This window comes from Telopea speciosissima, chromosome 5, assembly GCF_018873765.1.
Source record: "Telopea speciosissima isolate NSW1024214 ecotype Mountain lineage chromosome 5, Tspe_v1, whole genome shotgun sequence".
NCBI lineage: Eukaryota > Viridiplantae > Streptophyta > Magnoliopsida > Proteales > Proteaceae > Telopea > Telopea speciosissima.
The window spans coordinates 4858912-4886708 of NC_057920.1; the positions used below are offsets into that span (position 1 = coordinate 4858912).

General features: G+C 39.9%; 2 protein-coding genes across 2 annotated transcripts; both read right to left on the reverse strand.

The window, feature by feature from the left end:
- Nucleotides 1–3484: 3484 nt before the first annotated feature.
- On the reverse strand, nucleotides 3485–5305 carry LOC122660968. Its single transcript, XM_043856234.1, has 7 exons — nucleotides 5149–5305; nucleotides 4997–5050; nucleotides 4751–4882; nucleotides 4521–4629; nucleotides 4363–4404; nucleotides 4224–4280; nucleotides 3485–4152 (listed from the first exon to the last, which is right to left on the reverse strand). The coding sequence occupies exons 1-7, from the start codon at nucleotides 5292–5294 to the stop codon at nucleotides 3544–3546; spliced, it is 1149 nt and encodes a 382-aa protein (XP_043712169.1). The 5' UTR covers nucleotides 5295–5305; the 3' UTR covers nucleotides 3485–3543.
- A 3161-nt stretch (nucleotides 5306–8466) lies between these two features.
- On the reverse strand, nucleotides 8467–27696 carry LOC122661310 (protein RER1A-like). The gene is made up of 3 exons (XM_043856669.1): nucleotides 27254–27696; nucleotides 8967–9147; nucleotides 8467–8870 (listed from the first exon to the last, which is right to left on the reverse strand). The coding sequence occupies exons 1-3, from the start codon at nucleotides 27628–27630 to the stop codon at nucleotides 8814–8816; spliced, it is 615 nt and encodes a 204-aa protein (XP_043712604.1). The 5' UTR covers nucleotides 27631–27696; the 3' UTR covers nucleotides 8467–8813.
- Nucleotides 27697–27797: the final 101 nt, after the last annotated feature.

Sequence of the window (27797 nt, forward strand, 5' to 3'; positions counted from 1 at the left end):
ACAGTGTGATAGCATGACAATCTTTTTTATTAAAAAGGAAAAAGACTATTTGAGCCTAAGGTGTACTGCACCCCCTCATGATGCATTATTTTATTGATTTCTTGAGGAATGTGAAAGGATGTAGAGTTCCGTGCTTGCTCAGCGAACCCTCTCCTATATAACCGAAATTCTTTGTTTTGGGACTCAAAATGAAATTTATGAATAAATCTTGGATTATAATGTCATAACATATGACAAACCTCCCCTCCTCCCAAGCCTTCCTTCTAGTATTACCAAAGGAGGTTTTATTTTGGGGGTAGGAGTGAAGGCAAAACAACATAGAAGGGCTTCACAGGGTATTGAATTATCAATTTCATTTTGGTTTTGGGTAAAATTTTGGTTTCTCTCGATCAATTATTATGTCATTTAGGCTCTTAAAACTCCATTTCAGTTAGGACTTCATTTCTCTTAACTCATGGTGAATAGAAAATCTCTTCATCCGCTGAACCTCTGATCGAACTAGAGAAGGGTATTTCAGACCTTCAACAATAAACGACCAGTTAGTGTTTTTTGCCCTTTTCATTTTCTTTTCTATCCCTCTTCGTGCCTTTTAGATTTTTTTGGGTTTGTGGTGGGGGCTTGTTGTGGTTGTGGGTTTCAAATTTGGGTTGGATAGCTCCAATTATGGGCTTGGGTTAGAAACCCAATCTATTTCTACATTTTCCAAATTACTTGTAACCTCTTTTGGGCTTTATTTAATGAATTCTGTTACAAATATTTTATTTTTTCAATGAATTATGTCTTTAGATGCTCCAAAATGTTTAGCCCCACCCTCAAATAAAGTGTGTAAATCAAGGAAATATTATCACCCAAATTAAATATGAATGTAATATGCATGAATTCCTATGCTATATATGTATGCATGCATGAGCTTTTGGGCTGAACCATGGTTAAGGGTATTACAAATTGGATCGATATCGGGTCCAACCAATACCATACCAATATTGATATAGATCAACCGTATCGGACAATTCTGTTGAATCAATCCACATTTTTGGGATTGACTGTATCAGCTAGTGATAAAACAAAAAACAAAGGGAAAAAGAACTCTGTCCGAGAATGTGGCCTATGCCAGCACTCCCATGACTCTATCTCTCTCCTTCTCATATGAAAAGATGTCTTTCACCCCTTGTCTTGAGGAGGATAGAGATAGACACATGGGAGTGCTGGTGTAGGCCACACTCCCGAACAGAGTTCTTTTTACCTTTGTTTTTTATTTTAACACTAGCCGAACAGGTCTATTGAATAGTCTGAAACATACACTAAACTCAACTTTGGGGAGGGCAGAACAGGTCTTGTTCAGGCCCAGCCCAATATGTAACCCAACTAGAAAGGTGCATCAGTCCATGGACAAGAAGCCTTCCCCAGCTTATCAATTAAAATTGGAGGGACCCATATTGAAATTGTGTAGATGGGTGGGAATATAAAGTTGTAGAGTCTCATTCCCAGTGGTCCATGAATGTGATAGGGGTCGGCCCTATAACCCAAATGGCATGCCATGCCACTATGCCAGTGCTCTCTATCCCCACCTCTGCTGTGGCTTAGGGGAGAAGCAATTCTATTGGGTTGAAAATTATAAAAAGAGCAGCCACATTGCCATAAAAAGCAGGCAAAAAGTGTCTTGTCTTTGGCTTGGAAGTAGTATTGTGGGTCAAAATTAAGGTAAGGGCTATGTTCCCCTTGAACTATAACCCTTGCAATTAGTGTGTAAAGTGTAACTTGCCCATCATTGTAACAGAAATAGCGATGTGATGACCTTAGATTCGTGGGTGAACCTTTCAACGTGAGTGAAGGAAAACTTTCTCCAAATGGGACCGAGTTTTCCTCGAGCATCAGGGAACAGGAAAAGGCATTTCGGAACTTCAAGATATAAGGGGAAGTGATAATGACCTTAGATTCGTGGGTGCACTCTTCACCATGAGTGTTCCTTAAGCAACAGGGAACAGTGAAAGACATTTCAGAACTCCAACATATAGGGGGGAAGTAACGATGACCTTAGATTCGTGCCTGAACCCTTCACTGTGATGAAAGAAAATTTTCCCCAAATAAGTATGATCCTATTGTGTGATCCACCATTACTGCATTACAGGCCAGAAATGAATGAAAATGGCAAAATCCTTCCTACCCCATTGAATCTCTCAAGATTGTGAAGGACCCTTTTGAAGACTTTGTCTCTCATGTAAACAAGATTCCAGTTGTGCCCACATGGATGAACTCCATCTTTTTTGTTCTATGATGTCTGTCCTTTTGCAAGAGTATCTTGTTTGGTTTGCAAGTTGCAGAATGCAGACCACCTCCATTGAATCATGGGTCTGCATGAACACCACAATCGATCCACACAAGGAGAAGAAAGGGAGGGTTTCTTGAAGATGAATAACAGACAAGATAGGTGAAAGAGAGGCCCTAGCCCAGACGAAGTTATTAACTAGTATAGACAGACAATGCAAGCATCCATGAAACTACAACATTGCCAAGGGCTATATATATGCTGGGAATTACTGCCTTGGGAGATGTTGGCCTAAATGGCTTGGCCTCCATGTTGGGCTCATTGTCTATGATTATACCATGACAAGGCCAAGTAGATTCAAACACTAGTAAACAGGATAATGTGAAATAGATCTTATGAACTTCTTCTATAACCTGTTAAATAAGATTAAAAAGAAAACCCAATTTCTAATCAATACATCGGATCCTTAAATTGCGATGATTGGGCCAGTTTGACTGTGGAATCTAGAGAATGAATGGCATGAATTTGGGACAAAATTTTGTTTGAGTGTAGAGTTAGAAAATTCAAGTATAATGTTCACATGTATCACTGAATTTGTGTGGCTTAGACAGAAGTGGACTGAATTGGGTTCTATTTTATCTTTAGCTCTGATTATGCTCTAAAAAATAAGACATTAAAGAGGGTTTGGAACATATTTATATGTTATGAACTTATGAGGACACTTCTGAGAAGAAGCAGACGTCTACTCAAGTTCCTCCCAGACCAAGCAAACCAGAAGGCATGAAATGAATACATCACATCACATAGCTGGGCTAAATGGAATGGTCCCTCTCTCAAGTCTCATTCTCATCCACCCGACAGAGAGGCAAGATTAAATTCAGGAAGAGAAATGAGAAGCTAAGAAGATTTTTTTCAAAAATCCAAGCAAAGATTCCATTTTTATGGACATTTTGATCATTTCATAGGTGTTAATGTCTAAGTTGTTGGAAGGACAGAAATGCTGTTGGAAGAGGCAGAAGAAAAGAACCTACTTCAAGCACCAATAATGGATCCAGGAGGGACCATTCTACGTGTGGAGGAGGTCTCAATCAATTTCTTATCTGTGTAATATACAAAAATAAAATAGAAAAAAAATGCTTCTCCGTACTCCATACTCCCACTTGATCCAAATTTCTTTGTTTTAAGAACTCCAGAGAATACACAGAAAGAAAACACAAATTTCAAAAGGAGGGCATAATCCATTAATTCAACTATTTCATCTAATATATTATACATTACTAATTAATTGAGCTTAAACCATCTTCCTGCTGAGTATGAAAGATGCACCTTTCCTCTTGATCTTCCCAGCTTGATTTCAGGTTTTGGGTTCTGGGTTTTTCTTCTTTAGAGAGATCCAAAAGTGGGGTTTCGACCTTAGTCTCAGAAATTTCTCCCAGCCCACCTTCATTAATCACTGTTCTCTGAATTGTTGTACTGTTATCTGGAGTTCTATCAGTAGCATTCATGGCGTTATGTGGGGGAACCACTGAGGGTAGTTTAGATAACAGAGCTCCTAGACTCCTGGACATGAAGGGTAAGAGTGGTGGGTTTGACCAGACGGGTCCTCCAATGCTCGTTTGAGGGCTATTCCAGCCCAAATTGATGGATTTGATCGGAAATTCTTCCAGTCTTTCACCGTAGCATCTCTTTCCACTAATTCCCAGATGCTTTTCGTCGACCAACAAAGCAGTTTGCTTGGTCTCTATCATCTGGGTATTTTGTTTTGAGCTGTCTGGATATTTTTGGATCGGTAGATAAGGTCTCTGCATTCCCAAGACACCAGGTATGCTCTGGAGATAGCTGAACTTCCTCTGTATGCTGATCACCAGATTGAGATCTTCCAAGATCTGAAGTAACAGAGCATCCATCCATCAGTAGAGAGAGACAGAGAGGAAGAACAAGAAGAAGGGAGGAGAACCTTATCTAGTGAACCCAGTTGGACAATGCCTTCTCTAACAGAAATGATTGCTATAGTCTGGGAAGAAAAAAGAAATACGTTCTTCAATAGCTCAGCAGGAATTAGGAGTAAAAACAAATCTTTTTCTGGGTCAACCTACCTGAATGCCTGAATTGAACTGAGCATCCCATTGCTTAGGTTGCTGTTTGATTTGAAAAGGAAACAAGATTCTCAGTAAAAAGGTTAAAAAGGAGTTTCTTATATTTTTAAAGGTGTTAGTTCAGCTAAAAAGAATAATACTTTTTTTAAAGTTCTTACAGGTTCCATTGTTCCACTCCAGGAAGAAATGAAGTTGGAATCGTTCCCATTTTGGGTTTCCCTAAATACCCATTTGTGACTGTTGTCTGCTGCAACTTTTCCCACCAATCTAAGAAAGGAAATATGAATTATTTCTCAAAACCCGTGCTAGTGCTTGTTTTTACTATCTTCATGAGAAACATAAAATGGAGGAACCGTGATAATGAACATTGATAATATATGATCCTCACCCTTCTCCATAGTTGTAAACCTCATGAGACATCTTAAAGAAGACTTCAGCTCCAAACCTCCCTTTACTGTAGCCATCTCTCGCTCGTTCGCATTCGTAGAAATCGCAGAACCCATCTTCCCACACAAGAATCCTGAAAGTAGAAAAAAAGAAGTTGGAGGACGCACTAATTAAAAAAACCCAAATGAAGCAAAAAAGGACAAATGGCTCTGTAATTCCTCAAATTCAGGGTTGGGATCGTTGGTACCAGTTCCTCCTATTTCCTTTGGAGCGGTCAAGAATACCTCCCCCATAATCCCACCTGCAAACAAAACAATGTGATTCAAACAAACAATCCAAATCAACTTACGAAGTTGGAAAAACCTTTTTCTGGGTTACATGCTCTGTTCAGAGTCTTACTTGGGTGGAGGGTAATTCCGAGGAAGAATCCTCCAGAAGACTGCGTAAACCCACTTGGAAGAAGTAGAAGAAGACTCAGAACATGAACACAAGCTTCTCAGTGTGTGCTGTAAGAGAGAGTTGAGCATGGGAAGCCCACCGTCCATTATCGAGAGAGAGAGAGAAAAAAACAAAAAAAGAGAAGAAGAAGAAGAAGAGCAGTGGTGGTGACTCTGTATTATGGTTGTAAAGGGTTGTCTCTTCCTAGAAGAAAGAAGGGATCCTTATTATTGTTCTGGTCACCATAGAAGGAGACATTATTTAGTCCGTACACTGTAATTCTCAACTATTAGGAATTGAGGGAAGTGAGAGTCTGAACGTCCTTCATAGTTTTTGATAAATGACTCAGTGAGTTCTTGACTTCTTGTGCACCAGAGAGTCAAGGACACCCACCCTTTTAACCAAAAAAAGGACACCACTCTATCTTTATATTGCCAGTAAGTAATCTCTGTAAGGCACTATTTCCTGCTTGCAAGTTGTGAATTTGTGAGCTTTAGTACAGTTGTGTCCATTCAGACTTCCCTTGCGACTAATGTGCACCGCCTTGGGTTTCCTATTTCCAATCATCTGAATGTGCCCGTGGTTCCAACTTGAAATTGATTTATATTTATCGTGTTATTAGTTTTCATATATTTTGTTTTGGTTCGAGTGTCTGGATCATACTAAAACCTTAGGAAGGGTTTATGAGTCCTACGATGGTGGGTGAATTGTCCTCTATGGGTGGAGGAAAATTTTTTATCCTTTAATTTTTGTATTTGTGTTAAAATTATTCGAAATACATAATAACCACGAACACATCAATTTTTTATATAAAAAACCTTTATAATGTGGATGGAGACAACCACATGACTTTATTTTTTTGGGTAGTATCTCACAATGACAAATTTGTACTTTCACCTCAATACAAAACATGACAAACATAAGAAAAAATTTGAACACCTTCCCTTCTTCTCTTAACAAAGAAAACATCATCAGGTCTCTTTTCAAATATAAAGTACACAGGAGAGACCACAAAAAAATATTCATTCTATTTTTTCTTTTCATTTATACCCAACAAAACAAGACGAGGAGAAAGAATTCAATTGCCCACTCATAGAAAGAGGAATCTCTCTCTCTCTCTCTCTCTCCAAAGATTACCAGAGAAGAAAAGGAGAGAGAGTTGTTCCGTGCAGGCACTGCTACACCCAAGTGGGAGATCCCTCTCCACATGAGAAGGAAACGGGATGCTCCACCTGCCATTGGATTAGGATAATCCTGATCCTATAGAGTGTGAAGAGAAAGAGTTTGAAATGTTTTTCTCAATTCGAATTATAACCCCCACTGAATCGAAAATTTGATCTAGAGAACATCTTAAGTAACTGTATCTGACCTCTGAATTAGAATGAGGAAAAGCGTTTTCGACTCTGAATGGAGATGGAGTTAATGATGAAACTTACCTGCCCAAGAATTGAATCATTTGTTCACAACATGATGAATGAAGAAGAGATTCTCTCTCCATCTTGACAATGAAAAACTGTTGTATCTTAGTTCCAAAATAAGGATGTCTCTTTTGTTTCTCTTTCCCTTCTATTGGTGATATTGTATTGTAGTTAACAAGTAAAAGAATAGTCCAATATTGTTCACAAACAAGAGTGAGGATTAACTTATAAGTATTTATGGGACTTATAACTTTATAAAGGATGTGGATTAAAAAGAAAAGTATCCCTCTTTGGGGATGTTCAGGTTGGGTCCAGGGTGCCTTTTACATGTGCACGCGCTTAAGCTGAACTACATTGTGACATAATTTTGTCTCTTCGTTTCTGCAACAGTGCTCTTATTTCTCTTCAATATTTCTTCTTGACCATAGTTTCGGTGAATTATTGAGTATAGAATGCAAGGTCAAACGGATTGCACGAATTGGAACGTTTAAAAACCTTAAGAACAATATCTTCTAATATGATTCAACTCAATTTTGCTATTACATCAGTATTGTGATGTTCTACATCAATTACAACATTTATGTGATAGACAAACTACAAGTCTATAATCCAGAAACCAGATAAGTGTTATACTTGTTGCCCATTGTATTATTTACCAACTCTCCTGCCATCCGATCCTTGTACGTAAACTTTTGTAACAGTGAATGTTAGCAATGAATTAATGATCCAAATGGCGAGCAAAGACATTTCTGCGGGTCCGAAAACTGGAATTATATCATTGGCCGAATAAGAATCGGCAATGACCAATATCTATTCTAACCAATTCTTGGTCCAAAACCTTAGAATCGCTCATTTTGCAGATTTGAAGGCCAATTTTAGGGTTTTTTTGGGACTGACCCTCGACAGGACCACCGATCATATACCCAATTTTTTTATTCTTGGTCTACAGTGATACTAAATCCATACCTGCAAAACCTGGCATCCATGGTAAATTTTGAACTTTCTAATTTAAGGTATAAAACATTGATTAGATGTACACATAAAGGAGAAGTGAAATTCAACTTTGTTTTTTTTTTTTTTTTTCCTTCTTTTTATTGGAAAAGATTTCCCAAAACACCAATGTGGGAAATCTTTCACCCACAACAATGTAGGGACAGGTAATAGTATCATACTCATGGGTCCACATGATCAAGATCTGAGAGAGAGATACAACAATAAATAAAAACATGTGAGTAGACATTTTTTTTTTTTTTATGGCTATGAAATTCTTAGGCTTTCCATTGGAAAAGGAAAAAAAAAAAAAAAGGCTTTGCTACCAGAAACTTCATAGAGGAGCATTAAAAGTGACATCTGCAGTAAGCTTGTAACGTTAGGGTTTTTTTGCAGCAAATAGTCAAAATAGAGAACCTCCGAGCCGTAATCCATTAAAGGGATGTTAAGGTACTCCAGATGTAATATTGACCTTTACCCTACATTTATGGGTAACAGGAGCTGTACCCATCAAACAGCCCATGAGGTCCCATCTGCCCCTGAAATGACGAACTGTGACACATCCCACCATCCGAACCAAACTCAAAATGTTTGAATTCCCTTTGGTTCTGTGGAATTCCAACATAAACAAGGTAATTTACAGCGGTTAGGCTTTAAGGCCAAACAAAGCCTTAATAACGCATTTGGCCTTGGAGAAGCACTGTTCAAACCTAAATAACAAACCCAACTACCCAAGAGTGAAAAACAAAAAGGAAAAGAATCAATATTCCACCTCACGCCTCATTGAAAACAAAGAGTGAAGGTAGCCCTTATCCTAAAATGTCCACGGCTAAATAATCTTACAGAAGAAAATGAAGGTTCGTTCAACATATTCATCGGTAAATTCTATTCATCATTGCAAAGTATCATTCGAATAGCATTCTCTGTTGTTGATGCTCCTAAGGTATAATAGCATTCAAAAATCTCTTGCAGCAAAACAAATAAAAGAACATATAGGAGCAATTTGTCCTCCACAACCTGCATCTTTGGCTAACAGGCTTTCAGTGCTTACCTGACGATAATCGCAAAAAATTCAGATGGAGTGAAAAGAGAGATTTTGAGACAGCTGTTGCTCCTATGACTCCCGTAGAGCTCCAGCTGTTAGAAGTTCATAAATAACAAAGTGGTCAACTGTGCATGATAATTATCCACATCCAATGGTTCAACCCACCAGAAGTTTCAATCTTTAGGAAGGCTCAGATCATCAGCTGAAACAGATCTCTTTCCAGTGTAGCGCTGAAAGAGATGAACAAACATAATGTAACAAAAAGAAATAAAGAAAGATGCTGGGAAAAAAAAAAAATTCACGATTGTCAGGGGGCCTAATCATACCTGCTTGCCAGATGTGAAGGGAACATATCTGTATTTGATCATGTGCAGTATCTGTCTCTTCATTGTGAGGGTGAACAGCATAAACCAGTAGAAGAGCAGTATCGGCCAAAACACAGGCACATCAAACACAATGAAAAATGTCATCACAAAAGCAATGCAGAAGGCTTTTGTTATGGAATACCTGCGACATGGAAAGACATCCAACCCATCAAACCAGGCCTAAAAACTGAACACAGCTTGTTCTTAATACATTGCATGGTACAATGTAACAAACAATAACGAAAATACATTGATTAACTTCTTTCTTTATCAAACATAATACATAGTATAGAAATATTGAATAAGAGCAAAAAAACATCAAATTTACCCCAAAAGCAGAAAGAACACCACAAGAACCAGAAGAAACCATCAAGTCTATGCTTGGTTGTTCAGAGAAATGCAGGAAGTAATGCATCATGTGAGCCCCACATGTGGGGATAGTAAAAGCAGGGATAACAAAGTGAAGACTGGAACCTCACCCAGCCTACGATTGTCTGGTTGGGCTCAGAAAGTTGCGAGTAATGGAAAGTAGTTAGACCATAAATTCCAAGTGACAGGTGTGATGAGTCACAGTCCACTTTCCTGGGAAAGTTTTTTGGTCGGATTTCGAAGACAATGGGATGGAGTAAAATTGGGAAACAGAGAAAGCTCATGGATCAAGTGTCCTAACACCACATAATCCAAGTTTCATTGCTCAAGGGAAAACCCGTTAGACATCCTCAACATTTTTTCTTCCCATCCCAGCATTCCCTGACAACCAAACACAGACTTGAGATACATTTGTCTTCTTCTTCTTCTTTTTTTTTTTGTGTGCATGGGGGGGGGGGGGAGCCGGGGAGGGGGTGTACCACTGTTGTGGCATTACAAAGACACGACCCCCCAACCCAGCATGAAGGCAGGATTCAATCCAGGACCTCAATACAATGGGCCTAGGTCCTTATCAGCTGGCACCTTCACCTTAAGATATAGCCAATATGAAGGGCACCAAAAGTAGGAAAACCAACTGATCATATCAAAACAAAAAACACAAAACTGATCCTGGAACATCCATGGTAGAACATGGGATTAACATAGTTGGATGTGAGTAGGGGCCGGTGGTGTGATTAGAGCTGATAAAGGCCATAAGATAAGGATCAACTCAGAGTGAATTGGAGAGGGGGATTCTATGAGGGAAGAACTGTAATCTCCAAAAAATGGGTTTGCAGTGTTCTGTTAGGGAAGGCTTCACTGGAATCTCAGTAGAAAGTGAATCAGCCACTGTCATAGACTGGGTTAATGCTAACAAGGACCAATAACGGAGGTTCAGCAACTTGCTTCTCGTGAACAGCTCGTTCCAATGGAAGCCAATGTCTGCAAACCACCTCGCAGATCTTATGGATAAACAAGGGGTAGTGCGACCCAGATGGTGTTCCAGGTCTTCTTATCCTCTATAAAGGTCTGACTTGTATGAGACTACTGAGTTAAATGAGTTTGTTGGTCTGTTTTTAGCTGGTTTCTACTGCTACAGGAGCCTTCAGGGTGGCCTCCATGGCTTTGTACTCTATTTGAGTAATTCTATTAAAGTTGTTTATCCAAAATTTGAAGAAAAAACAAATGTAACAAGAAAAGTTGGACATGAGTAGAAGTAGGGGTACTGAAATGGCTGATTACAGGTTTCCATGTACCATGCCTAGGGAGGTTATGCCTATATTACAATTTGGGTTTAACTCCCCCCCCCCCACCCCCCACTTATTTTTTGAAGTAGGGGGAGGGGGGTCAGTAACAAAGAGCTTTTATTGGTCAAAAAGGAATACTATAAAAAGGATACAGTGAAAACAACAGCAATACGCCAAGGTCTACACAGTTGTTTTGATTCTTTTCCTTTGTTCCTGCATTAATTACAGGCAGAAGGGTCAGTAAAACTATTTGGCAAAAGTTTCTATGCATGGTTGTGCAAGTGCACGACCATGCTCATGGGCGTCGGATGGGGACAAACAGGGGGTTGAAATGACCAACCCCCCCCCCCCATTTGACGCATCGTCGTTCTATCCCAAAAATAACTGCGCATGGAAACTGTCCCCAAATTATTAGTTTCAGCTTGTATCAGTCTGAACAGCAGCTTCTCATCGCTGCCCCCTACCTCCCTATCTATCTATCTATCTATCAATCTAAAAGAGCTGATGCTTATCTACACCAAAAGAACCTAAAATTGATTATTAGATGGAAAAGAACATACAGTTCCTCAGGCCATACATTGGGGATGTAAGATTAACAGAGCACAGGTTGGCCTTCAACCCAGAGAAAGGAACCATTCGGTCAAAAAAATTTGTAAATTCCATTCCATAAAACTGAATTACTTGCTTTGATTACAATGATACATATAAACCCATGTCTGAACTCCTTTTAGACTTATATTTTACTTAAACTAACCTTACTCTATTACGAAACTATCTTACATAAGCAAGTAAATCTGTCCAAAAGCTAGACAGCTTCCCTAGGATCCCACAAAATTTATCTTATCAAAAAGGCATTCAAATTAACCTACTTCGTCCTATATTACTAGACCTTTTCAAATTTAAACGAAAATTGCAAAAAATAAAAAAAATAAAAAAAACCCAGAAACCTTATAAGATTAATAATGCAACCTAGGGTTCCAAAACAAACAGGAAATAAAATTTGAAGAGGACATTTCTGGAATTTTCAGAAAAAACTGGGTAGTCTGGGTTAAACAGAAACAAATTAAGAAAAATAAACTAATAACATGACCTTTGTGTAATTATAATAAATTCTGGCTCTTCAACCTCCCAATGGAAACAATAAGTCCGGTAGACCAGAGTCTACTTAATGGAGAGAACTCGCTCGTATGAACACCAACATCCTGAAATTTCAGGCTGAAGGTCTTCACTCCCAGACTTCTTAGAAGCAATCAACAACAGGCCCAAAAACTCAGGTAATAAAATAATATTATATCTGCAAAATCAGTCTGGTGGTAAACCCAGAACTTACCTGAAACTCGATTTGGTTCTCACAACAGGATTAGTTTCAGCTGATAAGGACCTAGGGTTAGAGTCTCCTAGGATAGGGGAACTCACACCCAAAGCCTTAGGAAAAAGGGGGAAGGAAGGGAGATTGACCCAAGTCTTAAGGGACTGTTAATACCGCCGGAAACAGGGAATGATGAAGAGAGTTTAAGAAACTCAAATAGGAAGGAAGACAGACCAGGAGATAAGAGTGATCGGAGAAGAGATTCAACCACGGAGAGGGCGGGGGAGAGAGTGTGAGGAAAGGGAACAGCTGTACGCACAACTCACAACCTGTGAGGAAAAGTTGCAAATTTCAGTCAATATTCAACTGCATATCTAATCGATAATTACAGCATATAGACTCTTTCAAAACTGAAGTTGACTCAAACAAGAAAACTAGAACAAATTTGGACTCTACTCTATAAATCCCTATCCATGGGTAACAATAGAATAATATACCAAAATGAAATAACAAAAACAACCCCAATAAATAAATTCCTAAATACTAATCCTGGTTTGGACCTGGTTCTCCTTGGCTGGGTTTCCAGAGTGGTTCATAACAGTCCAACCATGATAATGCCACTGCATCACATAACCCCACTTTCCCCTTTAACAAACCCTCAAGCCTAAATCCTCTCTCTTCCCCCCAGTAACTGGAGTATGGTGATGGCTTCCCAAAACAGTGAAAGGTAGAAGACGAAGGTGTACAAAACAGGTAAGCCCTTCCTGCTTCTCCGTATTCTTTTCGTCTTCTCCTCCTCCTCCTCCTCCTCTTCCTTCCATTGCTCTTTCCCCATTTCTCAACCTGGGTTTTTGGCCCCAGGCACCTTGACTTGACAACTATACTTTTAACATCCTCAATTTGCCCCATATCATTCTGTTAAAGATATACCAGAATACCCACCGTAGGGGTATTCTGGTCTTTTTCTGCTTTATTTTTATGGTTATTATATTTTATGTAATCCTAGATTCCTAGTCATATCATATCTCGGCTAGGACTAGGGCTTTTCTTTTTTATTATTATTTTTCCCTCAGCCTAGTTCTATATTTGGTATTCCTAGTTGTATTAGGAATTCCTAATAGGATTAGGACCGAGGCTGCATTCCTATTTGTACTTTGATTTAGTGTAATTCAATTATTATAAATAAAGGGGCTGGGTAATCTATTTCGATCACTCAAGCATTCTCTCAGTTCTCTCTTCTAATATGGTATCAGAGCAGATGTTTTCAATCTAGCCTGGTTCCTAACCCCCCTCCTTCCTTCCATTGTTCTCTTCTCAACTTTTTTTTACCACTCGATCTTCTCCAATTTTTTTCTGTTTTTTTTCCCTCAGTTAGGGCAGATCTAATGAGGTGATCTGTAAGATAGATGCTGCCCTAATCTGATCACCTCAACAATTGATGATTTAACAGGTTTTTTTGGTGCTGCCCACATCTCTGCAATTTCTTTTGGAGTTCTCCCTATTGAAGATCAGTCTTCCCTTGGCAATTGAAGCTGCTTTTCTTCTTGAGATCCACCTCTGCAGGTTTTTTTTGGATAGCTGCTGTCTCGACTTTTTCTTCCCCAGCATTGCAGGCTCTCACCATATCAAGTTACTTTAGGGTTTGGCTGAAAAACCCTACCAATCTTCGATCTGGTTTCTCTCTGTTCTCTGCGTGGGCTAATTTTTTTGAAGATCTTCATCAATTTTTAATGCTGATTCTGCAGTCTTCTATCACTGCTTTGAAGACCCCTAACTCCCAATCGATTTTCTCTTCTAGGGTTTTCCTCTAAAACCCTGCTTATCGATTCTGGAATTAGGGCTGCTTGTTTCTGCCTTTCTAATCCCTGTAGTTTGCTGCCAAAGGGATTACTCTATCAAGGTTTTATTTCAGTTTTGCTGCAACTTTTTTTTCTAAACAATGGGGGACTCAGAAATGACCACGGCCAACTCTGGAGGTGATTCTCAGCCGCGGACAGAATTCCTCCCTTATGCTGCTTCTATTAAACTTAATGGAACAGATTATCTCATATGGGCCAGGTCTCTCTCCTTGACTGCGGCTGGTAGGGGACTCAGTGGGCATCTTAATGGTACCTCCAAACAGCCTACTGAAGAGGGCACTGCCAAGACCCGATGGGCTGCCAATGATGCTATCGTTATGTCTTTTATCTTGAACTCCATGCCACAAGACTTTTGCAGCCAGTATCTTCTTCTTGACAAAGCCGCACAAATATGGGCTGCTGCTAAGGGCACTTATGGCCAATTGGGGAATGATGCACAGGTGTATGACATTCGCAAGACACTCCATTCTACTACCCAAAAGGAGCTGTCAGTGACTAAGTACTATGCTGTCCTCAAAAGTTTGTGGCAACAATTAGATCACTATGCCCCCTTTCAGCCCACTACAGCTGCTGATGTTACTGCTTATTCAGCCTACGTGGATAAGTTTCGTGTTTATCACTTCCTGGCTGGTCTTAATGCTGATTCAAGTCCTTGGTAGGGTGTTTTTCCCTACATTGGAGCAAGCCTTCTCTTATGTTCTCACTGAAGAAACACATCGGGCTGCAATGATGATAGGTACCTCTGTTGAGAGATCAGCCCTACAGGCTGCTGGTTCTAAAGGCACTTCATCTGACTCTACTATTACTGCCACTGCTACTGCTACTGCCCCTTCAAAGGAGCTTGTCAAGTGTGAACATTGCAATAAACTATATCACACTAAGGCACAATGCTGGAAATTACATGGGAAGCCGGCTGATTTTGAGGCTAAACGTGGCCGTGCTAAACCTAAAAACAAAGCCAATCACACTAAAAGTGTAGCTCCGGCACCCACTGCTGACAATAGTTTCTCCTAGGAAGAGTTCCAAGCCCTCCGGCGTATGTTACAGTCTTCCACTACATCTGTTCCTGCCGCCTACTCTACACCATCAGGTTCCCACTTTGCCCGCTCAAGTATTCCTTTTGCTGGTCACTGTGCATCGGTTGTCTCCGCTCCTTGGATTATAGTCTCCGGTGCCACTGATCACATGACAGGTTCTTCTAACCTTTTTCATCAATATTCCCCTTCTTCTGGCAAAGATAAAGTTCGGGTGGCTGATGGTTCCCTCTCCTCTGTTTCAGGCAAGGGGTCCATCAGCTGCTCCCCTTCACTTACTCTATCCTCTGTTTTGCACATTCCAAAATTTACTACTAATCTTCTCTCTATTAGTAGTATTACCAAGAATTTGAATTGCAAAGTGATTTTTTTTCCTACTCATTGTGTCTTTCAGGAACTGGACTCGGGGAGGACGATTGGATCGGGTAGGCTGCATGGTGGATTGTATCTCTTTGATGATGGACCACAACAGACTTTACCACCTCAATTATGTCAGCCATCTTCTTTTTCTTCTGAAGTGCACCAATGGCATTCTAGGTTAGGACACCCCTCCTTGGGCACTTCATCTCTTTTGTTTCCCACTTTGTTTAAAGATTGTAATAAGGAAGAATTTTTTTGTGAGCCTTGTGTCTTGGCCAAACAAACACGCTCCATTTATCCTATATCTAATAAAAGAAGTTCTTCCCTATTTCACTTAGTTCATACTGATGTGTGGGGCCCTAGTCGCAAGGCCTCTCTTCATGGCCAGCAATGGTTTGTTACATTTATTGACAGTCATTCCCGTTTCACCTGGGTATACCTCATGCATAACAAGAGTGAAGTCTTCTCCTGTTTACAGCATTTCCATAACATGATCCAAACCCAGTTTCATGCCTCTCTAAAAATTTTGAGGAGCGATAATGGGACAGAATATATGGAAGGTCAGTTCCAAAGATACCTTTCTGCCTATGACATTTTACACCAAACCAGTTGTGTTGATACCCCAGCCCAAAATGGTGTGGCTGAGAGGAAGAATCACCATCCCTTGGAAGTGGCTCGAGCCTTAATGTTTGCCCGTACTGTTCCCTCCTTTTATTGGGGGGATGCTGTCCTTACTGCAACCTATTTGATTAATAGGCTGCCGACTCGGGTTCTTGCTTCCAAGTCCCCTATTGAGCTTTTACATGGCTCTTTCTTTTATATTGTTCCACCTAAGGTGTTTGGGTGTCTGTTATGCTAGGGATACTAGATCTCCTGGCAAACTTGAGCCCCGTAGTCTCCGCTGCATATTTTTGGGTTACTCTCCCACTCAAAAAGGGTACAAGTGTTATTATCCTCCTGCCCGCCGTACCATGGTCAGTATGGATGTTATCTTTCACGAAACTCTCTCGTATTATTCGTCCCCACCTCTTTAGGGGGAGTGTTCTAGTGAAGATGTGTTGACCATAGACCCCCCTGTTAGGCATGTTTATGAGGAGTCTACTCCTGCTGTCCCTGCTGTTCCTAGTATGCCTACCCCTACCCTTCCCCCTATGTCAGGGGGAGATATTCCTACACAGGGGGAGGTTCCCCATTCTCCTTCAGGGGGAGATGGTCTTGCACAGGGGGAGGTTTCCACAATTCCAGCTCAAGGGGAGGTCACCCCAGTCCAGAGAACTATTGGTGAATTTCAGCGAAGGATTGATGCGACAAATTTGAAGGTTTTTTCAAGGAATAAGACCAGAACTAGGGAGCTTCAATCCACTGTGACACCTGTTCCCGTCCAATTGCCAACTCCGGCTCCGGAACCTACTTCTCCACCTGGTAATACTTCTTCTTTGGATCTCCCCATTGCTGTTCGCAAGGGTGTGAGAACTTGCACTCAACATCCTTTATCTCATGTTGTTTCTTATGAATCTTTGTCTCCATCCTTTCGTACATTTGTTTCCTCGCTTTCTTCTGTTCGTATTCCTCAAAATTGGCAGGAAGCCTTTACAGATGGAAAGTAGAAGGCAGCTATGATGGAAGAAATGGACGCCTTGAAAAAAAATCACACATGGGAGCTTATGACTCTTCCACCAGGGAAGCGAACTGTTGGACGCAAGTGGGTGTTTGTAGTGAAGCAGAAGGTGGATGGAACTGTGGATAGGTATAAGGCACGCCTCGTAGCCAAAGGATTTACTCAGACATATGGGATAGACTACCACGAGACCTTTGCTTCTGTCGCTAAGCTGAATACTGTCCGAGTACTATTATCTTGTGCAGTTAACCTTGGATGGGACTTACAACAGCTTGATGTGAAGAATGCCTTCCTCAATGGGGAACTCGATGAAGAGGTTTACATGGACATTCCACCAGGGTTTTCTTCTGACAGCAATCGAGGAAAAGTATGCAAATTGAAACGTGCTCCCTATGGGTTGAAACAGTCTCCCCAAGCATGGTTTGGCCGGTTTCACAAAGCAATGGTTTCTGTAGGCTACAAGAAGAGTAATGCAGATCACACTCTCTTTATCAAGAGAGTAGGCGAAAAACTCACTATCTTGATAGTCTACGTGGATGATATTGTGGTCACTGGCAATGATAGTGTTGAGATCAGCAAGTTGAAGACATTTCTTGGTCACGAGTTTGAAATTAAGGATCTAGGAAAATTAAGGTATTTTCTTGGGATTGAAGTTGCCAGATCTTCCAAAGGCATCTTTCTTTCCCAACGAAAATATGTCCTAGACCTACTGACTAAGACTGGTTTGTTAGGATGCAGTCCTTCAGATACTCCTATGGATACAAATGTTCGTCTCAAGGAAAAGGAGGGTGATCCAGTTGATAAAGGGCAATATCAAAGACTAGTGGGAAAATTGATTTATCTCTCTCATACTCGTCCCGATATTGCCGTTGCTGTTAGTCTTGTCAGTCAGTTTATGCATGATCCCTATACTTCACACATGGAGGCTGTTCTTCGGATTCTTCACTACTTGAAGTCCGCTCCTGGAAAAGGAATTCTCTTGGCTCCCCATGGTCACCCACGCATTGAGGCGTATACTGACGCTGATTGGGCAGGATCCCCGGACCGGAAGTCTATTTCTGGTTACTGTTCTTTTGTGGGTGGTAATCTTGTCACCTGGCGTAGCAAGAAGCAAAATGCGGTGGCTCGTTCTAGTGCTGAGGCCGAATTTCGTGCTATGGCACAAGGTATTTGTGAGCTACTCTGGTTAAAAGGTTTGCTACAAGATCTTAGTGTTGCTATTCGCCTTCCTATGATGCTGTATTGCGATAACAAGGCTGCCATTAGCATTGCACATAATCCGGTACAGCATGATCGCACGAAGCATGTTGAGGTGGATCGGCATTTTATCAAGGAAAAGTTAGAGGAAGGCCTTATTTGTGTTCCTTATGTGAGGTCTACTGATCAGCTTGCTGATATGTTCACCAAGGGACTACCTGGCCGGGTCTTTCATCCTAGCCTAGTCAAGTTGGGCATGCTTGATATCTTTGCTCCAACTTGAGGGGGAGTGTTAAAGATATACCTGGGTATTCTGGTCTTTTTTTGCTTTATTTTTATGGTTATTATATTTTATGTAATCCTAGAGTCCTAGTCATATCTCGGCTAGGACTAGGGCTTTTCTTTTTTATTATTATTTTTCCCTCAGCCTAGTTCTATATTTGGTATTCCTAGTTGTATTAGGAATTCCTAATAGGATTAGGACTGAGGCTGCATTCCTATTTGTACTTTGATTTAGTATAATTCAATTATTATAAATAAAGGGCCTGGGTGATCTATTTCGATCACTCAAGCATTCTCTCAGTTCTCTCTTCTAATACATTCTTCATTGGTGCATCTCCCAGTCTTAATTAAATGTCAACATCTTCTCAACTTTCCATCATCTTATTGCCCATTGGTACTACTCTTAAGCTCCCTTAAATGTGTGTGTTTCCGATTCTGTCATTCCTCCCTCTTGTCATTCATCCATCTCTGTTACACTAATGTATTCATTGTGATGTAGGACAATGAAGCTCATATCAAATCAAATGGATTAAAAATGGGCTCTGAAAATCAGATTTTAAAGGTACATAAACGGGTAAGGGTATACAGGAAACTGGCCTGAACGTATTATTAATGGATTTTTTTTGAGTTTTAGACTGAGTTAATGGATGGGATAGTGCTATTAAAATTTCTCTTGCAAATTTAATTTCTTTAAGTGGAGAAAAGTCCTACTAAAATAAGTCCTCTCTTTGTATCAGAGTAAAAGACTAATGATTTTTCTCTTCTAGCATATGCTTGGGTTTTTTCCTTTCATCACATCCCACTAAAAACCTTGGATTAATGGCATATCAAAGAGGTCTCTTTTGGTCTTGTAGTTGTGTGTGCGGGTGTGTGCATGTGCGCCGTGATTAGGGTTTGGGGAATCAGGATCAGATTGATTGAATCTCTGTTGATTCAGATTGGGCCATTGGGGTTTCTAGGGCTTTTTGGCCGACTCTTGCAATTTGGATTGGAATCAGCGGCGACCGATTACGGTGCCGATTCCGATCTCTTGAACCATGATTCACAAAACTTAAAAAGGGGAAACAGGACGAGAAAAGAAACACAACAGACTTTTAGTTTGAGTCTTACTCCCCCAGGTAATCAGTTAAACCAGGTGCTGAAAGTGCACTTTGTTACCAGAGAGGATCTCCAAAATATGGAGTTTCTCTGTCCCACCTTTCTTTAAATGAATTTACCAAGATAAAAAAAAAAGGGTGGGACACATTAACCACCCAATATTAACCATGAAAAAGGACAAAAAATGCATAATTTGAAAGTCCTGAAAGCAGATCTCAGAAAATGGAACCCCCCCAAAAAAAAGGCAGGTGGAATTAAGGAAAAGAAGGTCCATGTGTTGGAGCCTATTACAACAATTGAAGGAAGGAAGAATCAAGCGAACGTATGGCGAAAATAAAAAGTGGAAATAATAAATTTGAGAACCAGACAATATGAAGTGTCTTACGTTCTCAGAAAAATTTGAGTTGATTAACAAGAGCATGAAACAAAGATAGGGCATGGTTTGGTTAGCCGTGTAATTTACGGAGGATATGCAATTCAGTAATCCCTTTTGGATGGACTACCATAATTTTGATTAAGATGAGCCTATGAAGGCAATGAGCAGCCATTGTTGATTTCTATAGAAGGCTTCACAAGAAGATCTCTTTCTGGCCAATTCTTGACAGCAGAAATTTGATAAAATTTAGAAGCACATGCTCAATTAGAAAGGAAAGTTTTGATGAGACGTGTTGAAAGCTTTGATCAGGTATGGACAGGGAAAAGAACTGAGGCCAAGGATTCACTGTGATGATTTACCAGTGTCAGCACAAGTTGGAAGGGATGTCATTAAAGTTCATCTTTTGCACACTTGACAAGGAGAAGACATAAATCAAGTGTCATGACACTTTTTCAACCACTCTCCTAAAATGACGAGGATTTATATTAAATAAAAGAAATGCATTAAGATGCACATTACTACAGCTTTTCTCGGTTTTGGAGAATAATTCTCCAACAGATTTCTTCAAGTGTCCTAAAAGCACTAACAAGAAAGACCTTTCCCTCACTTCATTCAATTATCAAGGCTGAGAACCAGAGTCATGCATGCTTTGATGATTTGGAATCTCAGCTCAACCAGGAAAATAACAATGAAAGATGCAATTCATTTCGGGTTTTGTAACATGAAAGAAAACAGATTTAAAGAAAAATTTATCAAAACAAGAAAAACTCTTATGGAATTTAAAATGATGAAAGAGAAGGACCAAGTGAATGGAACAGCAAACGAAAGCTAAAGTTCTTTTTAACTTTGTAAGTGGCATGAGTGGGTGAATGGGATCAGCTTGTAAGCAGTCAGCATACTGATTCTTTTTTTATTGTTTTTGGTAAATGTCAGCATACAAATTCACTTTAAGAGGAAAACCTACTGGCAACTGTAAAGTAATTTAATGGTAATACAACAACAACAAACTCAACCTTATCCCAACTAAATGGGGTCAGCTACAGCTTACATGGATCCTTGAAAAACAAAGTCGGGAAAACTGACTGAAAGTAAGAGGAATGAAGAAATTCAGATATGAATAAATGAGAGATGAAAAGTGAGAAATTAGAAATGAAAGTAAGAGGAAATAGGCACAGCCCAGGAAGTAAGGAAAATCTCATCTAAATGGGGTCGGCAACATGGATCCTTGACCTAAAATAGGCTCTATTTGAGATCATACTTGGCACAAGGCCCAGATTACACATGTCATTCCTTATAACCTCTCCTATGGTCATTCTAGGCCAGCCCATAGCTCTTTTAGCTCCTTCAATCTGGATCACATCACTCCTCCTTACTGGGGCGTCTCCAGGACTCCGTTGAACATGGCCATACCACCTCAAACGACATTCTCGAAGCTTGTCATTGATCAGGGCAACTCCCAAATCAGCTCTAATACGTTCATTCCTTACTTTATCCTTCCTAGTCTTACCTCACATCCATCTTAACATCCTCATCTCTGCTACACATAGCTTCTCTTTATGGCACTTCTTAACTGCACAACATTCTACCCCCATACATCATAGCCAGTCGGACAACAGTCATATAGAACTTTCCTTGAAGCTTTGAAGGAATACGCCGGTTGCACAGTACTCTGGTCGCCCCTCTCCACTTCATCCATCCCACTTTAATTCTCTGCGAAACATCATCATCTATGTCACCTTTATTTATGATTGAACCCAAATATCTAAAATAGTCACTTTGCGGCATCTCTCTCTCCTCAATTTTCACTAATAAATGAAAAGAAATAAATAGCAAAGCAGATTAATGAATGAGCTACTGAATAGAAGGCCAGAAGAAGTGAAAACAGAATCAAGAATTTCCTAATTGATTATCACTGGATATGCAGAAAATAACCACTAGATTAAAAGCTCATCTGTGTGGAGAATGAGTTCACCCTGTCCTGGCTGACAATTTAACTAAGGCTGGGATGATTAGACTCTGTTTGAAGTTGGGGCCTCATCCCATCATGTATCTTTCTTTCGGTTTGGTGGTCTGCTGCACCGTTTGTTATTGATGACTTGATGTACTATATGTTGCTGCTGCTATTTCTCCTTCCATTTTAATAAAATCCATTTTTTATACAACATAAAAAAATAAAAATAAAAACTTGTTTTCAACTCAACAATTGTAAGTAAAATCTTCCATTGAAAGTTTGTTTAAAAGTGAGAACCAACCCAATCAGCTAGATTTAATAGCTGATGAAATTGTAATTGCAGAATTGAAAAGGATGGAAGTTTGATTAAAAGAGAGAAGAAGAAAAACAAATCTGGCAACTCCATCAAATTATGGGAGGAGAACCATTTTCTAGACGCGTAAAACCATCAACCATTCCATTATATTGGGGGGAGGAGGAAAAAGCTTGATAATTTGCTTGCTTATAGACAACAGCCTATCGGACTCATTCTTTCTCCAACTCAAAATATGTCCTATGAGGAATCACCTCTCTTTTTTTTTTTTTTTTGGGGGGGGGGGGGGGGACGCAGGCACCTCTCTAGTTAAGTAAGACAAATGAAGCCAGCTGTAAACATTCTTAACTCAAACCAAATACAATACCACTAAAATTAATAACCAAGCTGAAACTCCGACAATCTTTCTTCTTCAATCGAAATTATTTATTGAAAAGAGAATTCTTGCAACCTGACTGAAAACTACGCCAAAATTCATCTTCCAGACTCTTCTAGTATGACACATATCTGAGAACTTGCCCCCCACCCCAAAAACAAAAAAACACCCTGAGCTTTCTGAGCAACCCAATAAGCCAGCTCATGTGAACCCAGAAATGCCCATATGCATGACTTACTGCCCTCACAATGATGTCCATGCAAACCATGGCCTGCATCCCCTCATCAACTATTGCAAAAGGCAAAGCATATCAGGGTCTTTGTAGGGTTTCAAGCTATCATTGAAAACCTCACCTCATTTTACAGTATGTAGCACTATAAACCAACATTGTCATGGCACCAAGGTGAGCCAAGGCTAGCCATGCACCTCAATGCTCACCTAACTGGTGCCATATTGAGCAAGGACGTGCCTTACAAAGAGGAGGTAAGCGGTTTACGTGTCAAATAAAATATTTAGTTTCGTTTAGTTTTAAATATGAAGGGGGTTTCAGTGTAAAATTAAAGGCTATTTTCCTTTTTAATTTTCAATACAAAGAGGCTTTACATATCAAATTAAAATCTTTTTCCTTTTCATCAATTTTAGTTATAAAAGATGAGCAAAAGAAACAAGCCCAAGGCAAAAGGGTAAAAGGGTAGAATTGCACAGCGAATTCTTCTTCTTCCTCTTCACGCTATAGGTACATTCCCCCTCCCCCCCCCCCCCAACACACACACAGAAAAAAAGCCTGCTTCATCCTCTTCCTTTTTTTCATCTTGTTCTTCATCCTTTCTTTCCCTTTGGTTTTCTATTGCCTTTTCTCCTTGGTTTTCTAGGTAAGCATGCCTTGACACAAAAGCAACTTGTCACTTAGACGCCACCTTGACAACTGTGCTACAAACTGATGTATGCAAGGCATAAGAATATATTATTTTTGCAATAACCTTCTTTCTTTCCAGGACACTGATAATTCGATCTTAAATTTCAACAGAGGTGATACCTAATATTTCAATTTCATGGGTCAAGAGGCAGAGCACCTGGGGAGCAAGGTGCAGCCCTTGCACCTTATCTGAGTAGCAGGCTGATGTAGATCAACACATGAAAGAGAAGTGGCCAAAAATCTGTTCATGTTACTGTTCACCTGAACAGTATCACAGGCCCATATTTGACTTGATGGGAATATCCCTAGAAGATCCTGTGGGGCCCAAGACCAGATTGCGTGAAGACTTGTTAGAAGACTCAATTTTGACTATGCGTGGGGGATATAGGAGTTTAATTAGTTTCTATTTTTGACATAGGCTTAGTAACGTAAGACCAGATTAAGGGAAACCTAGTCCCAAATAAGCCACAAATAAGTTAGTCAATCAACTAACAATAAGCTCCAACAGTAAGGTAAAAAACAGGGCCAAAATCAGATTTAGGACACAAACTAGAACTCAAAAATTACAGCCAAGATTAGGGGCTGCAATGGCCATCGAGTGTGGGCCTTGAGAAGCTTAATCAAGTCCCTAAATAAGGGCTGAATCGTATGGCCAGAAATACAAGCAACAGCAGGTCTTCAAAATTAGAAAGTATAGATGAGTGTGTAGAAACCAAACCAGTAGTGGGAATGGACCCAAACTTGGATCGAGTGGAGCAGGGACAGAAGAGAATCTCTGCTGAAAAATTCAGCCAATTTCAATGGCTAACTTGTGAGTTATGAAGGAGTTCCCAAATTAGAATGTTAGGGTCTGCAGGCCAAACCAGTGAGAATCTGGTCTTCAAATCAGGGATCGAGTGGAGCTCCTGGAGATCTGAATCAGTCATGGTACAAGATCTCCGCGAGATCTCGCTATTTTCTCGGTTTTGGCAGCTCTCAAGACGAGACCATAGTCGATACCAAAAATATACAATATCTCAGCCGAGATCTTGGTATCTCGCCGAGATCTAACCTATATCTCGGTCTCGAGTCGAACCAGACCAACTTAAGTGTTATAAAAAAACCCCTCTCAGCGAGATTTTGACCCCAAAGTCAAAATCTCGCCTCTTCTCGTCAGTCTCGGTCTGTTGTGAAGGGAAAACCCAACTTTGGTGGATTTTTTTTGGCAAATCTTACCTCTAAGTGAAGATTAAAGCCAGTAGATTCAACGCTCAAGCTTCAACATCAAGAGAGGGAGTTGGTTTGCTTCTCAAGAACACTGTTAGATAACTATTCATCTCAAAAACAATTTTTTCATAAAAACATGATCAATACTTGTTTGTTGATTATGTACTTACATATGTGATACAATGTCCAACGTGGTCGTTATTAATGATACGACCCGACACTCATTTCAATACTAGTTACTCTCAAATGGTAGGACTTATTACACACTTACACTTGTAATTGTTTAATTTATGTCTCTTTCCAAGTTTCTAACAATTATTAACAAACCGACGAACCATCACCATGTATGATTATGAAATATGAATAAAGTGCCTAATGCTTAAATGGTTTATGGTTTGATGTATTTTAACTCCTAATGCTTATTTGAGTTGTTTTACACCTCTACTTTAATTATATGAGTTCTAAATATGAAGTGGAATAGCCTAGGGTAGACCTCACGTACACCGTAGACTACCAACCGGGTCCGAGTCAAAGTATCATTTTGGGTTTGAATTTGTAAAACTGATGTTTCCATTGTGTTTAGAAGGCCTAAAATAGGATGGATGTCAAGTTTCAGGACCTATCTTGGTCATATGGCCACCGAAACCCACCACCGAGTTGAGATGGGAAAAAATGCACCATCTCGCGGAGATCTTAGCAGAACTCGGTTTCGTGGCCTAACGAAACCAGGGGCAAAACCGAGTTCTAAAACGTTGGAATCAGTCCTCAAAACCTTTGCTGAATTTGAATCCTTATCGCTGAGATAAAGGGGATCAAAGTTGCAAGAGAAACAAGGCTAGGAAAACACAAATCCACAGGTATGTGGAGGTTTCCTTGCTCTCTTATCAGCAAGCAACTCCAGCAGTCTCTTATGTGTCTTCTAGTCCCTCTCAAGTGCAGCATGGTACTTGGTTGTAGTCACAGTTAGTAGCACAGCAAGGGATCGAGCAGGGAAGGGAGGGGAAAGGAGAAGAAGATATGAGAAAGCATGGAACTAAAACTCGCGAGATCTCGCAAATAACTTGATTTTTCAAGACCTCGAAACGAGATGGAGGTCGATTTGATATTTTACCCCTACTCGATCGAGATCTCGACCCAAATTCCTTTATATGAGTGTCAGATCTTGACCGATTGGCAAGATCTCGGTGGTTTTAGTCATCTCGGTAGGAAATCTTGGTATAAAGGCACCTATCTATGCAAACCTTGGTATACAGGCACTTATTTATGCCTAATATCATTCAAGTAAATGAATTTGTATTTCATTTTCTTAAGATATTATTCATAAATAAACAAATACCCCATATTTGAATCCAATAAAAATAGTTAAAAAAATCAAATTCCAAAAGAAAAAAAAATCAACCCCCCATTTCAAGAACAAAAACTGGATTTTCGGCAGTAGGTGCAATTTTCAACTTTCTAATGCTAGGGTTTTTCTCAAATCTAAAAATTCCATAAATCTTAATATGATAAAAAAATTGTTAAAAAACAAAAGTGCAGTAAAATATTCATTTGCTTTGATGTCCAAAAAAATATTTTCATTCAGAGCGATTTTGATAGCATTCGCGTACACCAAATTTAGTTTGATCAGTACATAAGTCCTTCAATATAAATCAGATTTAAACAATCTTGGACTTTTTGGAAAGCTTTCAATATAAATCAGAACTAAGCAATCAAATTTAATTTGGCCTCTAAATTGGCCCAAATTTGGAGGCTTACTTGTGCATGCCTAGACCTGTACTCGATCTTAATATCAGCACCTTTACTTGTCTGAATCCTGAGTTCCAGCACAAGCCCTAAATCTGAACTTTGGGTCTGATTGTAAACATGCGGCTAGGGTTTATTACTAGTGACTGGTTGATTTATTTGTGGGTTATTTTGGTACTAGCTAACCCTAATCTGGTCTTATACATTACAGGCACAAGTCTATAATTCCAAACCCTAGCCCTTTTGCTCGATTGAAAATAAGACTTGACAAAGTTATGGAAATCTGGGGCTTTGGCTACATTCTTGCTAGTCGACCAGTACAGAGTGTTGTTCCTTTTAGCTGGTTTGATGCTTAATGTCTGATAAAAATTATCAATAAACTAGCTGTTGTTGTTTCAACTAACAGTTTAAAATCGTTTCTACTGCGACCTTCGGCAACAAAATGAGGGGATAAATAGTGGAACATTCCCTTTCTTTGGTGGTCTAAATTTCTAATCAGCGTATTAGTCGCATTTTCTTCTGCATGCTTGTCCAAAATCTTTGAAATATTCCTCATGCATTTGATATGCCATATTCCAAATAACCTCGATGAGTAGAATCAAGATACAAGCATGCTTTTACGATAATGCGGTCAGGTCAACGAATAGATAAAATAAATTGTCACAGCATATCCTGTCCACTGAACCCTCAGAAGACTTAAGAAAAACAATAAGTACATTACGATAGAGTTAACGATCAAGACAAAGCATATCCATGAATAAATAAGGAGCAGAAATGCTCATATATCCTAACGAAATTTTCATAATTCTGAAATTTTACCAAACAAGATAGAAAGTTCCGACCATCAACGATGAAACCCCGGCAATCAGAGGAGGAATAATAGAAACACTTCGCATTTAGAAAAAATAACTTAAAAAAGGGCCAAAAATTAGAGAGAGAGGAGTGAGGATCGCACCAGAACTTAAACTCAGGAAGGCGGCGAACGAAAGGGCGGAACTCATCGGAGCCTCTGGTGGGAAGGCCGGGGCCATCGGTGAGTTCTTCAATTTCAGGGTCAACCTGAGGGGAGAGGAAAGCGATGAGGAGATTGAGGATATAGATACCGAGACCGTAGGAGACGATGTAGAATCCTTGGATGAACAACACACGGATGACGTAGATGACGACGATGAAAGCGAATGCAATCCAACGCCTGAGGACGTGAGGGGTCGACTTGTCTAGCAGATGTTGGTACTGACGAGAAACGGCGAAGCTCCACTGGGAAACCGCCGAAGAAGGATTTAAGCTCGACGACAGATCGTCACCGCCACTACCGACGGCTAGAGATTCCATGTTCTGCCTCCGAGTCCTTCCTTCTTCGCTTTCTTGTTGATTTGCTTCACGTCCCAACTGGCCACTGGTCCCTCTATAAGATCTGATTAATAAGATATGAAAACTTAAAAAAGGAAAATAATGGAAGACTCCAAATAGACAGAGATGTGCAGGAGGAGGACTCAGCA

Bases quoted from the DNA above. Each gene is read 5' to 3' on its own strand.
- LOC122660968 (XM_043856234.1), bottom strand. From the start codon at position 5,294: ATGGACGGTGGGCTTCCCATGCTCAACTCTCTCTTACAGCACACACTG. The intron at 5,051-5,148 runs GTAAGACTCTGA...TTTTGTTTGCAG, and splicing joins CGGAATTACCCTCCACCCAA to GTGGGATTATGGGGGAGGTA. The intron at 4,281-4,362 runs GTAGGTTGACCC...TTTTCTTCCCAG, and splicing joins AGTTCAATTCAGGCATTCAG to ACTATAGCAATCATTTCTGT.
- LOC122661310 (XM_043856669.1), bottom strand. From the start codon at position 27,630: ATGGAATCTCTAGCCGTCGGTAGTGGCGGTGACGATCTGTCGTCGAGC. The intron at 9,148-27,253 runs GTGCGATCCTCA...TCCATGTCGCAG, and splicing joins CTTCCTGAGTTTAAGTTCTG to GTATTCCATAACAAAAGCCT. The intron at 8,871-8,966 runs GTATGATTAGGC...CATCTCTTTCAG, and splicing joins CCTTCACATCTGGCAAGCAG to CGCTACACTGGAAAGAGATC.